The sequence below is a fragment of the Sciurus vulgaris genome (genome assembly GCF_902686455.1).
Source record: "Sciurus vulgaris genome assembly, chromosome: 11".
In the NCBI taxonomy this organism is placed as follows: domain Eukaryota; kingdom Metazoa; phylum Chordata; class Mammalia; order Rodentia; family Sciuridae; genus Sciurus; species Sciurus vulgaris.
Genome location: NC_136472.1, coordinates 18,889,730 through 18,903,493, shown reverse-complemented (window position 1 = coordinate 18,903,493; position 13,764 = coordinate 18,889,730). Strand labels below are relative to the sequence as shown.

Below are 13,764 nucleotides of genomic sequence, written 5' to 3'. Positions count from 1 at the left end.
CAATCTTTGTCAATTTCATTTTCTTTCACAAAAGGAGCATTATGTTATTTTGTTGACTTGAATTGTGAAAAAAAGTTAAAGGGAAAGAAGAGAATATGTGTAAGAATATGAGACTTAAAAGTGTAAGAAAAGGTAGATCTTCCCCTGAAATAACTATTAAAAATTTCAACTTTTGAATAACAGATAGTTATGATATAAATAAAATGAGAGAGTCTATCTCCAATGTTAGGCTTTGGAATTTTCTTTTGTTGAGGCATCATTATCCACAGATTGGAGGAATATTCATATTAAATTGACATTTGCAACAGAAAAATGTGTCAAAGAAGAGACCTTGTTGAAATTTACAGGCCCATTTCATTTTATCAAAAAAGAAATTTTATTAAGTTTTCTATGGTCCTTTTTGGCATCTTTGTTCCTTAGACTGTGTATGAATGAATTCAACATAGGGAAAATCAACATGTAGAACACAGAGGTCACTTTGTCAATATCCAGTGAATGACTTGCCTTGGGGCACAAATAAATGAAGGTCAGGGTGCCATGGTAGATAGTGATCACTATTGGAGGGTAGGGGGAAGCTCAGGTTGAGAAGCCATTCCTTCTTGCCTCTGCTGAACCTGTTCTAAGGATGGCTGCTATAACATAGACATAGGAAAAGAGAACGGTTAGAAGACAGATAGCCTCCACCAAGCTGGCAAAGACCACCAGAATGATATCACACATATCCATGTCAGATGAGAATCCCCTTCCACACCAACAAAATGCTCTAAGTGCAAGCAGGCAACAGACCTTCTGGACACAATAATGGTATAAAGCAGTAGGTTGCACATTGCTATGTACCCTTCATGAGCCATGACGGCCAAGAAGAAGGATTCTGTGCCAACCAAAGAGCAGAAAATCTATAACTGTGGGACAGTCATTGGAAAAAAAAAGTGGTTTCACATCAGAAATCAAGCCCATAGTAATTCAGGGACAATGATAGAAAGTGCTATGCATCTATGAAGGAAAGCATGCAGATGAAAAAGTACATTGGAGTGTGCAAGTGGGAACTGATAATGATTAGTAAAATCATCCCAACATTCCCCATTGAGATAACAGAGTAGATGGAAAAAACACAGCCCAAAGAAGACTCAGGTCCTGGATGGTCACTGAATCCCAGGAGAAGAAATTCCATCTTCAGAGTGTCATCTTCTCACCACATTATCTAGGATGCTTCTGGATGGAATCATGACAGAGTAAAGATGACAGTGTTAATAATAACCTGAACACTTTTAGTGAAACTTTTAGTTTTCTAACCATAGAATCAGATCACCTGAAAATAGGCATAATTTGACTTCTTCATTTCCTATTTGTATATCTTCTATTTCTTTCTCTTCCGTAATTTCTTTGGCTTAAATTTCAACTATTGTATTGAATAGGAATGGTAAGAATGGATATTCTTGTCTTGTTCCTAATTTTAGAGAAAATGATTCCTATTAAATGTGATATTGACTTTGTGTTTATCATGTATAGCTTTATCATAGTAAGGCAAGTTTCTTCTATCACTACTTTCTTCAAGGTACTTATCATAGATAGTGCATATATTTTGTCAAAGGTTTTTTTCTGCATCTGTTGAGATTATCATTGTTTTTTTTGTTTATTGGTTGGTTTGTTCCGTTCTTGGTTATATTTGTGTGGTGTATGGCATTGGATGATTTGCTTACTTTGAACCATCATTGTATTGCACAATACAATCAACTTGATTATGATGCATTTTTTTTAATGTTGTTTTAGTAAGCTTTTTTGCTGCTGTAATCAAAAGACCTGACAAGAACAATTTTAGAGGAATAGAAGTTTCTTTAGCACAGTTTCAGTGGCCTCAATCCATAGATGGCCAATGACTGCTCTGTGCCAGAAAGGGAGAACATCATGGCAGAAGAACGTGGTGGAGGAAAGCAGTCAGGGTATGGCCACAAGGAAACAGAGAGAGAGAATAAGTTCTGCTCACCAGGGACAAAGTATATACCCTAAAGGTGTGTTCCCAAAGGCCTGCCTCCTCCAGCCACACCTTACCTGCCTAGTTACCACCCAGTTAATCCCCACCAGTGGATTAATGTACTGATAAAATTAAGGCTCTTATAATCCAATTTTTCACCTCTAAATTTTCTTGCATTGTCTCACACAAGGTTGGGGGATACACCTCACATCTAAACCATATCAAATGTATTGCTGAATTCTCTCTTCTAATATTATACTAAGGATTTCTGCATCTATATTAACCAAGTATGTTGGTTTGTAGCTTTTTTTTCTTTACGTGACCTTATACAGTTTTGGTATTAGGGTGATACAAGCTTCATGAAATGGGGTTGCAAGCATTCCTTCCCTTTCAATGTCATGGACTAAGTTAAGAAATCTTGGAAATAATTCTTTAAAGAACTAGTAAAATTCAGTTGTAAATCCATCATTGGTTTTTTTAATTGGTCTCTTTAGATTTTCTATGTCCTCTTTGTTCTCTTCATTCAGTTTTGGTAAATCATGTGTCTAGAAATTTATCCATTTCTTATATATTTTCCAATTTATTAAAACATAATATTTCAATTTAGTTCCTAATAATCCTTCTGATTTCAGTTGTGTTTGTTACAATTTTCCCATTTTTGTGTGTTATTTTATTAATTATAAGTAGGCCTCAGGGAAATGCAAATCAAAACTACACTGAGATTCATCTCACTTTAATTTGATTGACAATCATTGAGAATGCAAATAACAATAAACTCTGGTGAGGATGCAGGGTGAGGGAACTCTTTTGTAGGTGGGAATGTAAAATAGTACAGCCACTATGGAAGTCAGTATGGAGTAGCTTCAAAAAGCTACCAATACAACTTCCATAAGACCTAGCTATACCACTCTTCCACATTAATACAAAAAAATTAAATCAGCATAATTAGCATGCTTATCTATGTCTATTGCAGCACAATAACAATAGCCAAGTTATGGTTATCAATCCAGGTGTTCATTCACAGATGAATGGATAAGGAAAATGTCCTATATACACAATGGAGTTTTATTCATTCACAACTAAGAATGGCATTATGCCATTTGTACAAAAAAAGGATAGAAATGGAAACCATAACTCTGAGAGAAATAAATCAGAGAGAAAAGTATTGTATGTTTTCCTTCATATGTGCAAGCTAGATGGAAAACAGGGAAATAAAAGGATTCCATGAAATTAGAAGGGAGGCCGTTGGAGTAGAGATGGACCAGAAATTGATTACCTCTGTCCTTAAATCAGTGTTTCCCACATTAAACAACAAGACCATCAAAACTCACACAGACTTGGCTTCCCCTTTGAGGAAGGAAGGAATTCCATAGAACTGTGTGAAACCCAGTGACAAAACAGAACAAAGATGCTGACTTCTGACGTACATGACTGGGTCCTAATCCTATCTCTCTCTAGCTAGGAAACCTTGGGTAGGTTAACTGCTCAGTGAATTTCTGTTTTCATCACCTTTCCTAGCAATTTCAAATGTTTTATAAATCTTCTCCCACAGCCTCAATATTAGAATATAACATGTTTGAGCTTTTACGGTGGCATTGTTCATCTTTAAAGAAAATTTTAAAAGGGGTATTGAGTGTATTAAATGTATAAAATCTTAGTTATAAAAATATTTTGGTTTTGTGTTATTAAAACAAAAAATATAGTGATTTCTGATAATTCTTTAATACATTTTACTCAATGTTACTGCTCTAAATATATACTGCTCTATATATTTTACATTGTTACATTTATTAAGACTATTAATGGAACTCAAATGTCTCTAAAAATCACATCCATGTTTTCTGTTCATACAGATTTAGAATAAAATTTCAAATTATTTTTTAAAATAAATTTTATTATGTATAATGTATATGGATGATAGCACCTGTTGCCTTTAGATAGTAAAGTGATTACTACAGAAGGCAGGTTCACATATCTAACATTTCATATTATTCCCAAATCTTACAGCCTTTCATACCTTGCTTTTGGAATTTATTCATCATCTTTTACTACTGGATATTTTCTTATCAATTTTTTAGACTAATTTTTTCAGGTAAGGAAACAAAGCAACAAGAATTTGTAGAAATTGCCCATGTGTATTCCAAAATGCAACATCATACGTGTTCACCAGCAGTTCATGAGAGTTCAGATTCTACAATATTTTCATTAATAATACGCATGAATTTTTCAATTTTTATTTCATGTATTGTTGCAGGTATGTCATGATACCTCATTTTAGCTTTAATTTCACTTCCCTACTTACCACAGATGATGTTCATTTTCTCAAGCATTAATTTTTTTATCCAAATATCTTCTTTGGAGAAGTTTCTATTTAAACCTCTGCTCCATTTTTTTTTGTTGTTGTTGTTAATAAGATTGGTTGTTTTCTTATTATTGATATGAGTTCTTTATATTCTGACTACATGTTGTTTATCAGCTCTAAGGCCCTCAAATGCTTTCTTCAATCTGTGAGAAAACAGACACATACATGTCTACATACACACAGGCATATGCACCAGAATGTTTATGTGTGTATATTGATATAGGGTGTAGTATTAAAAATAAGTGCTTTCTGAGAAAGCACATGTCTAATTATGTTCTCTCCACATTGTTCTAGTTAATTGTTGCTACATAAAATCCTAGAACATAGGGCTCAAAATAACCAGTATTGTTATTTTGCTTATCTTCCTATTGACTGAGGTCACACCTTGGCATACAGTGGAAACCTGGGCTAAGTGGAAGAGTGTCACACAAGTGACAACAGGGTGTGAATGTCAAGAAAGACAAGCTCATCAGGTCCTCTCAACTCTCCATATAGTCTCAGAGTGGGTTACCTTGTTACTTTAGCTTATTAGGGGACAGCTTGTGACTCTTTCAGAATAATTTCTTAAAGACTGGAAACACCATGACCTAGAATGATTTCTCTGTTTTGTTGGTCGGAGCAATTATATGACAACAAAACTTTAAAGGGAGGCTAAATGAACACTGTGTTTCTAAGGGAGGTGTATCTAAATGCTTACCACTATCTCCAATCTGTCAAAACTACCAACTGCCCATTGTGGAAAATCTTAAATTACTCATACTAAATTCTTCACTTCCTAACTGTTAACATTTTATGTAAGTAGCAACTATGTGTGTGTTCTCCTTTTCTTTTTGATGTGCATAAACCTAACAAACAAATACTTGAACAACACTTATTTAGAAGAAAGACAGACATTTCAATCAACCAATCTGGAAGAAGGGGTTGACTCTGATACTTTAAAGTAGCCCAATCAAATCAAATACTGCAGTGATAGACCAAGGTTCAGGAAATATGAAGAATCTCACTGATATCTGATATTTGGAGTATATAAAATAGAGACTTCCAGTATTTTCCAATTTAGCAAAGAATTATATTGTACCAATGAAATTGTTTCACAAGACATTTGTAACTATCTTTTTAGGAAGATTGTTACCTATGCACAATATTTAAGTGAATCATCCATACACATATAAGCTATATTCGTACAAAAAGTTCCGCAAATACAGTGTACTGCTAAGTTTTGATCTCTGGTCTCTAAAATAGCCAAAAATATTTAGTAGCCAATTAACTCTATGAAATCTTTTTACAACAGATTACAGAGAATACAATAAAAAAAGTGAATTTTATTCCTAAAGGCTTAAATTTAGTTGTGAAATCCTCATATGGATAAATTACACATAATTCAAAAAGCAGTGTATTAACTACACAGTATGCAACCTAATCATAAAATCAAAGGTATGTGGATGGATGGCATGGTTGGGGCAGGAATGTGGCATGGCTGGGTAAAGAATGTAACTTTTAATATTGCTATTGATGAGAGTATTCCCAGCATTATTATTAGAACAGATAAGAATAGAAACAAACCAGATATCTCCAGTAGAAAGGAATAAACAAAGGGTCTTATATTCACAAAATGAAATGCTATGCAGTCATAAAATGGAAGGAGATTTAGCAACTTGCTAGGACATGGGTAGATTCTGACAGAAGGCTGCTAAGGAGAGAAGACTGACAGAAGGGGACATGTATCATATGCCTCTTTAATATTTAGAATAAGTAAACACTTAGAACCAGAAAATAAAGTTTCCAAGGACCACAGATCAGAGAGAAGTTGGAGTGACCCCCAATACATGTGTTTTTTAATGGGTGTTGAAAAATGTTCTGGAAGCAGTGTTGAGGCTACATAATCTTGTGAATATACTACATCCATGGAAATTTTGTCACTAGAAGTGTATGGTTTATAAAATATGAATGAAATCTCAATATAATAATTGAAGAAAGGTATTAATACTTCATTAAGACTAAGCGTAATATTTAAAAAGACAGAAAAAATGAACAAAAGCAAAGTGTGCGAAATAATTAACTTGGGGACTGATTTCACTTACATTAACCTTTTTTATATAGAGTTTATTATTATTATTATAATTATGTTTACAGAATGAATTTTGACTCACTGTTCACAAACAGGATACAATTTTTCATTTCTATGCCTGTGCATGATGTAGATTCACATCATTCATGTAACCATACATGATGTAATGATGTCTGTCTCATTCCATCACCTCTCATACCCCAGCCCTCCTCCCTCTTATTTCCCTCTACATAATATAAAGTTCCTCCATTCTTCTCTCATCCCCCACCCCTTTAAGCTTTAATTGAACAAGAAGTACATAGACCATATTTTATAGTAAAAGATACCTATGTATTGTATGTAGTTTACACCATGAAATTAACTCATGGTTTTCATCCTGTCGTACATCAATTTAGTAATAGCCAATAATAAAAACTCAATCTTTCATAAAGATGTGGATGTATTCAGAGGGGAAAATACACAACCATAAATATAATTAAGCCATAAGTTTGCATAACAACAAAGCCCGAGGGAATAGCTTCGGAGAGTTAAGTCCCAAAGGTTACCTGGTATAATTTCAAGTTATCTGCTTAGGGTTCAGTTATCAAAGAACAGCTCATGTCAGGTAAGCTCCTGAGTTTCTAAACTCAAAGACTTGAGGTTTAAAGAAATTACATTTCAAAAAAAAAGTCTGAATAAGAATCATGTTATGCCAGCTTACTCTATTCCATAAATCCTGGTCTAATGATCAGAAATGAAAATTTCTTCTCAAAACTGGAAGACAAGGGTACATTTCCTATCCACAAATAACATTTTACTAATTTTATTTTAATATAGCTTCATAAGCAAATGTTTTATACCTGTATGTATTTACAACAATTTAAGGGGTTTTGTTTTATTTTTGCTATTTTGTTTTTAGTTGATAAATATTTGAGGTACTGCATTGTAAATAACTATATATGAAAATTCAATTCAGTGTGAATCACATAGTGTTGTTACTTAGGCCAAAATCAGCAAAAATAAATAAATAAATAAATAAAATCACCTATTTACATTCCTTACTATTTTCTATATTCCCATTAAGAATCATACATATGATCACCTTAAAAGTACATAAAATATATATATGCTTTAGTAAAATATGCCTATTAAAAACTCTTTATTCTTTTTTCATTTTTAAATATAAAAGTCTACTTAAGATCAAGTTGCAATGTAAATGTATATAAATGATGATGTTCCTTTTTTATTTTTGGCATTTTCCTGTGCAGGATCAGTAGACTTATCCCTTAATTCAAGGCTACCCATAAAAATAGGTAACAATCATTGTGGTGAAATCATACCACATTTATTAATTCACAGAAAGAAAGGAATAGTTATTTTATATTTCACAAATACTAAAAGCCACATATAATAATAACAGTAGAGTAACAATTTTTATTTTTCATCATCAGTGATATTCTTACTATTTCTAGAACTACTACAATGAACTTTTAAACCAGTAAAGATTTTTGAGAACAAATGTAAGTGGAATTACACGTTATGCCAGATTACTCTATGTGAATGTTGTAGATTCTGCACCTGTGATAGTCTCTCTAGTGCTCCTCCATATTATTTGGCAGATGAACACAGATTTCAGTATAGTAAAAGTAAACTCCCTAATGTAAGGAGGTAAGATCCAGAGAAATTAATGAAGTTGTAGAAAGGCATATATTTTTTGAATAACATTCAGATTTGAATCAGAACTTTCCATTGGCTTTCTTGGGTTTATTCATTTTGATTTTCAAGCAGATGCAATTATTCTTTAAAGAGTGATACATGCATGTTTATTTTTCTGAGACTAAAAAAGAAAATTACAGAAAGAAGTGGTGTTCTGTCATATAGATAATTGTGAATGTAAAGAATAAAACACAAATCTATCTTTTTATATAATTTTTCCAAAAGTTTAGGCAAGAACAAAGAAGAATGGACAGGGGAAATTGTTCCTCAGTGACTGAATTCATTTTCACAGGAATTGCCATTAACCCTGGGATGACAAGCACCCTATTTGCCATGTTTCTACTTGTTTATCTCATTAATCTTCTGACGAATCTTGGAATGATCTTCTTAATTAGAGTGGATCCCCAGCTTCACACACCAATGTACTTTTTCCTCAGCCACCTCTCCTTCTGTGACCTCTGCTACTCCACAGCGACTGGACCCAAGATGTTGGTCGACATATTTGCCAGAAATAAATCAATTTCCTTCTTTGGCTGTGCTGTGCAGTTCTTGATCTTTTGTATCTTTGCAGATTCTGAGTGTCTACTGCTGGCAGTGATGGCCTTTGACCGGTACAAGGCCATCAGTAACCCCTTGCTGTATACAGTCAACATGTCTAGCAGGGTTTGCTACCTACTCATGGCTGGAGTTTACCTTGTTGGGCTGGGAGATGCTTTGATACACACAACATTAACATTTCGCTTATGTTTCTGTGGGTCTAATGAGGTTAATCATTTCTTTTGCGATGTCCCTCCTCTCCTGTTACTGTCTTGCTCTGACACACAGGTCAATGAGTTAGCGATATTCACCATTTTTGGTTTTATTGAACTGAGTACCTTTTCCGGAGTCCTAGTCTCTTATTGCTACATCATCTCATCCGTCTTAAAGATCCGCTCTGCTGAGGGGAGGCTCAAAGCTTTCTCCACCTGTGCCTCCCACCTAACTGCAGTTGCAGTATTCCAGGGCACTATGCTCTTCATGTATTTTCGACCAAGTTCTTCCTACTCTCTAGATCAGGACAAAATGAGCTCACTCTTTTACACCCTTGTGATTCCCATGTTGAACCCTCTGATTTATAGCCTCCGGAACAAGGATGTGAAAGAGGCCCTGCAAAAACTGAAAAATAAAAGATGGACTTAAGTAATTTTAATATCCATAGATATGTGCATATTTATAGTGAAAGTTTTTAATAGATTGCATGATACACAGAAGGAAAATTCTTTCATGTAGTTTATTAAATATGTCTTTGTACTGAATTCTAATTATTAAAAAAGTTGCAGCTGTACAAACATATCCTGCTTCATTGTTTGTCTTAAATGAGCGTATTGTCTCCATCTATGAAAAAATTATCCTCAAATTTTTAATTTTCTCAGTTTTCTTTGCTCATTCTCCTATTAATGCATTATTTTAATTACACTAAGATTTAGTAAATACTTATTAACTGCCTTTTACATATTTCTGTGCCTGTTTCATTGTGAATTTATGAGTTCATAGACTAGTGAATATTACATTCTGGTTAAGTTTTTTCATTCACTTATTAACATTAATCAATTAAGTGACAAATAGACCTTAACCCCGAAATAAAAAAGATGGTGAGCTACATTCCAAAGCAGAAATGTGTAAATGCAGTGTGCAGGAGAACGTCTTCCTTGAATGGAAAAGATCAGTTTCACGTTTAAAATTATTAAGAGAAAATGATTTTTGGCAGAGTTTGACAACTAGGGAAGTCTTTAGTGAGTTGGACAAATCCATGACATTTGAAAAGCAAAGGAGTCTGACAATGTTAGGCTATTAAAAAAAGAATTAAAATGACTGTGGCAAAGAAAATCTTGTAATGAAATTATTAAATTCATCATCTCCATAATTTCTGGAAGATTTTCTTTCCCTCTTCCTCATTATCAGTCCCATCAATTGATTATCTGTCCTCCACAAACATTCACTTCCCCAAAATATTGTATAATGGCACCATTTTTGCTTCAGAATGGAGTACTCCTTCCTTGTTTCAAATCACTTGCCTCATGTCATAAGCAAACAAATATTAAAAATGCCAAATAGCAAAGTAATTGTGAGTACATAATAAATTCAAAGAAATAAATAATTGATGATATGCTATTTGGCTACACACACACACACCAAATTTTCTTTAAAGAAAGTACATAAAATTGTGTGTACAAATGCAATGAATTCACAATGATGTGGATTTTAATTTAATAGGAAGTAAATGGCATACATCTATGTATGTTCTTGATGTTTGCCTTTATCATGGTTTTCTATTTTTCTGATGACTCAAGTACTGATTCAATTCTTGAGAAAACATGGAAATGGCCACATTTTAAGAGCCCAGGAAGACATAGGGCATACTTAATTATCCTTTCCAATTATGAAAGTAAAAGCCACTGGGTCTCTCAGATTTTCTTGCTGTCTCTGTATAAAAATACCTCAGAATAAAAGGAAAACCCACAAAGACCTCTGCTTTCAAGGTGGCGGGTAAAACACTGTGACAGGTTAGGAGAAATTATCCTGGTGGAAAATAACTATGACGGACTCTTGTTTTTGGTAAAAGGGTTTATGCATTTCCACCCGTACCACATTTTCTCAATTAACACCCCCTACTCTCTTGCATCATGTACTTATAAACACTGTCATTGTTTGTTTCCCCGAATATTAACATCATACAACCAGTATGGTGCTACTCAGAGATGAGGTCTTGGAGAAGTGATAAATTCATGACAGATCATTCGGGAATGGTTTAATGCCCTCCCTTAAAAGAAAGGACCAAAAAGTTCCCTTGCACTTGACTTCCATACTCTGGAATTACAGTAAATAAATTCATGCTCTTTGTAAGCCCTTATGGTTTAGATACGACATATTCCACAGAGTTCAAGTGTGAAACAATGCAAGAGTATTCAGAGGTAAACTGATGAGCTTATGAGAACTAAAACCTAATCAATGGACTAATGTGATAATATGAATTAACTGGGTAATAACAGTAGGCAGGTAGGCTACAGCTGAAGTAAATAGGTCACTAGAGGCATGCCTATTGATTTATATTTTACCCCTAGTAAGTGGAGCTGATTCTCTCTCTGCTTGCTAGTTGCCATGTCCTGTGATGGTTTCTGCTTCAATGTTCTTCCACTGTGATATTCTGTCTTATCTCAGGCCCAGAGTAATAAAGTTGGGGGGTCTATGAAATGAGGCCTCTGGAACCATGGAATCTATAAACTTCTCCTCCTCCAAAATGGTTTAAATCTTTTCATCACAGTAATGAAAAAGCTGGCTAAAACAAAAATTGGTACCAAGAACTGGGATCATTGCTCTAACTGACTATGTGTTTCAAAAGTCTTTGAAGGGGCTGGGGAGATAGCTCAGTCGGTAGAGTGCTTGCCTTGTAAGCACAAGGCCCTGGGTGCGATCCCCAGCACTAAAAAAGAAAAAAAAAAAATCTTTGAAAACAGAATCTTTAGGGGACGAACTTTGAAAATTTAGAGAAGCAAGCAGGAAAAGCATTAGAATGTTGAAAGTGGAGATTAATGGGCAGTTCTGGAGGGAACTCTGAAGAACAGAATGCCAATAAAACAGTGGACAGTAAAGATTGGGCTCATGAGGTTTCATTGGAGAACAACCCTAAAGGAAATTAAACTAGAGGTCATTTGTGTTAAATTCTGGCAAAGAAGTTCTCTCCATTTTGCCCATGTCCTGAGACTTTCTGTAAGGTTGAATTTAAATGTGATATTCTAGTTAATCTGACAGAGTGAATTTCTTTCTTTTCTTTTTTTTAAAATGTCCTAGTAACACCTTTTATTTTTTTTCCTTTTTTTTAATTATTGTACACAAATGGGATACATATTGTTTCTCTGTACATGAAGCAAAGGCATACCATTTGTGTAATCATAAATTTACATAGGGTAATGTTGTTTGATTCATTCTGTTATTTTTTCCCTTCCCCCCCACCCCTCCACCCCTCTTTTCCCTCTATACAGTCCTTCCTTCCTTCATTCTTGCCCCCCTCCCTAACCCTAAAACAAATCCCTCCCCCCCCCCATTTGTCATCATCCGCTTATCGGTGAGATCATTTGACCTTTGTTTTTTGAGATTGGCTTATCTCACTTAGAACGATATACTCCAATTTCATCCATTTGCCTGAAAATGCCATAATTTTATCATTCTGTATGGCTGAGTAATATGCCATTATGTATATATACCACAGTTTCTTTATCCATTCATCAATTGAAGGACATCTAAGTTGGTTCCACAATCTGGCTATTGTGAATTGAGCAGCTATGAACATTGATGTGGCTGTATCTCTGTAGTATGCTGATTTTAAGTCCTTTGGGTATAGGCCAAGGAGTGGGATAGCTGGGTCAAATGGAGGGTCCATTCCAAGTTTTCTAAGGAATCTCCACGCTGCTTTCCAGAGTGGCTGCACTAATTTGCAGCCCCACAAGCAATGTATGAGTGTACCTATTTCCTCACATCCTCACCAACACCTGTTGTTGCTTGTATTCTTGATAATCGCCATTCTAATTGGGGTGAGATGGAATCTTAGTGTAGTTTTGATTTGCATTTCTCTAAATACTAGAGATGGTGAACATTTTTTCATATGTTTGTTGATTGCTTGTAGATCTTCTTCTGCGAAGTGTCTGCTCATTTCCTTAGCCCATTTGTCAATTGAGTTATTTGTATTCTTGGTGTAGAGTTTTTTGAGTTCTTTATAGATTCTGGAGATTAGAGCTCTATCTGAAGTATGATTGGCAAAGATGTTCTCCCATTCTGTAGGCTCTTTCTTCACATTGCTGATAGTTTCCTTTGCTGAGAGAAAGCTTTTTAGTTTGAATCTATCACAGTTATTGGTTCTTGCTTTTATTTCTTGTGCTAAGGGCGTCCTGTCAAGGAAGTCTGATCCTAAGCCAACAAGTTGAAGATTTGGACCTACTTTTTCTTCTATAAGATGCAGGGTCTCTGGTCTGATTCCGAGGTCCTTGATCCATTTTGAGTTGAGTTTCGTGCAGGATGAGAGATAGGGGTTTAGTTTCATTCTGTTGCATATGGATTTCTAATTTTCCCAGCACCATTTGTTGAAGAGACTATCTTTTCTCCATTGCATATTTTTGGCACCTTTATCTAGTATGAGAAAATTGTATTTATTTGGGTTTGTGTCTGTGTCCTCTATTCTGTACCATTGATAGCCCTATTTTAGTGCCAATACCATGCTGATTTTGTTACTATTGCTTTGTAGTAGACTTGAAGTTCTGGTGTTACAATACTCCCTGTTTCATTCTTCCTGCTAAAGATTGCTTTAGCTCTTCTGGGTTTTTTATTCTTCCAGATGAATTTTAGATTGCTTGCTCTATTTCTGTAAGGTACGCCATTGGGATTTTAATTGGAATTGCATTGAATCTGTATAGTACTTTTGGTAGTATGGCCATTTTGACAATATTAATTCTGCCTATCCAAGAACATGGGAGATCTTTCCATCTTCTAAGGTTTTCTTTAATTTCTTTCTTTAGTGTTCTGTAGTTCTCATTGTAGAGTTCTTTCACCTCTTTGGTTAGATTGATTCCCAAGTATTTTATTTTATTCAAAGCTTTTGTGAACGGGGTAGTTTTCCTAATTTTTCTTTCCAAAGAT

The 13,764-nt window shown here is 34.6% G+C and overlaps 1 protein-coding gene across 1 annotated transcript; it reads left to right on the top strand.

The window, feature by feature from the left end:
• Positions 1-8,343: 8,343 nt before the first annotated feature.
• Positions 8,344-9,276, top strand: LOC306638420 (olfactory receptor 5W2-like; the record flags this gene model as incomplete). Its single annotated transcript, XM_079101711.1, has 1 exon — positions 8,344-9,276. One exon carries the CDS (start codon positions 8,344-8,346, stop codon positions 9,274-9,276), a length of 933 nt encoding a protein of 310 aa, XP_078957837.1.
• Positions 9,277-13,764: the final 4,488 nt, after the last annotated feature.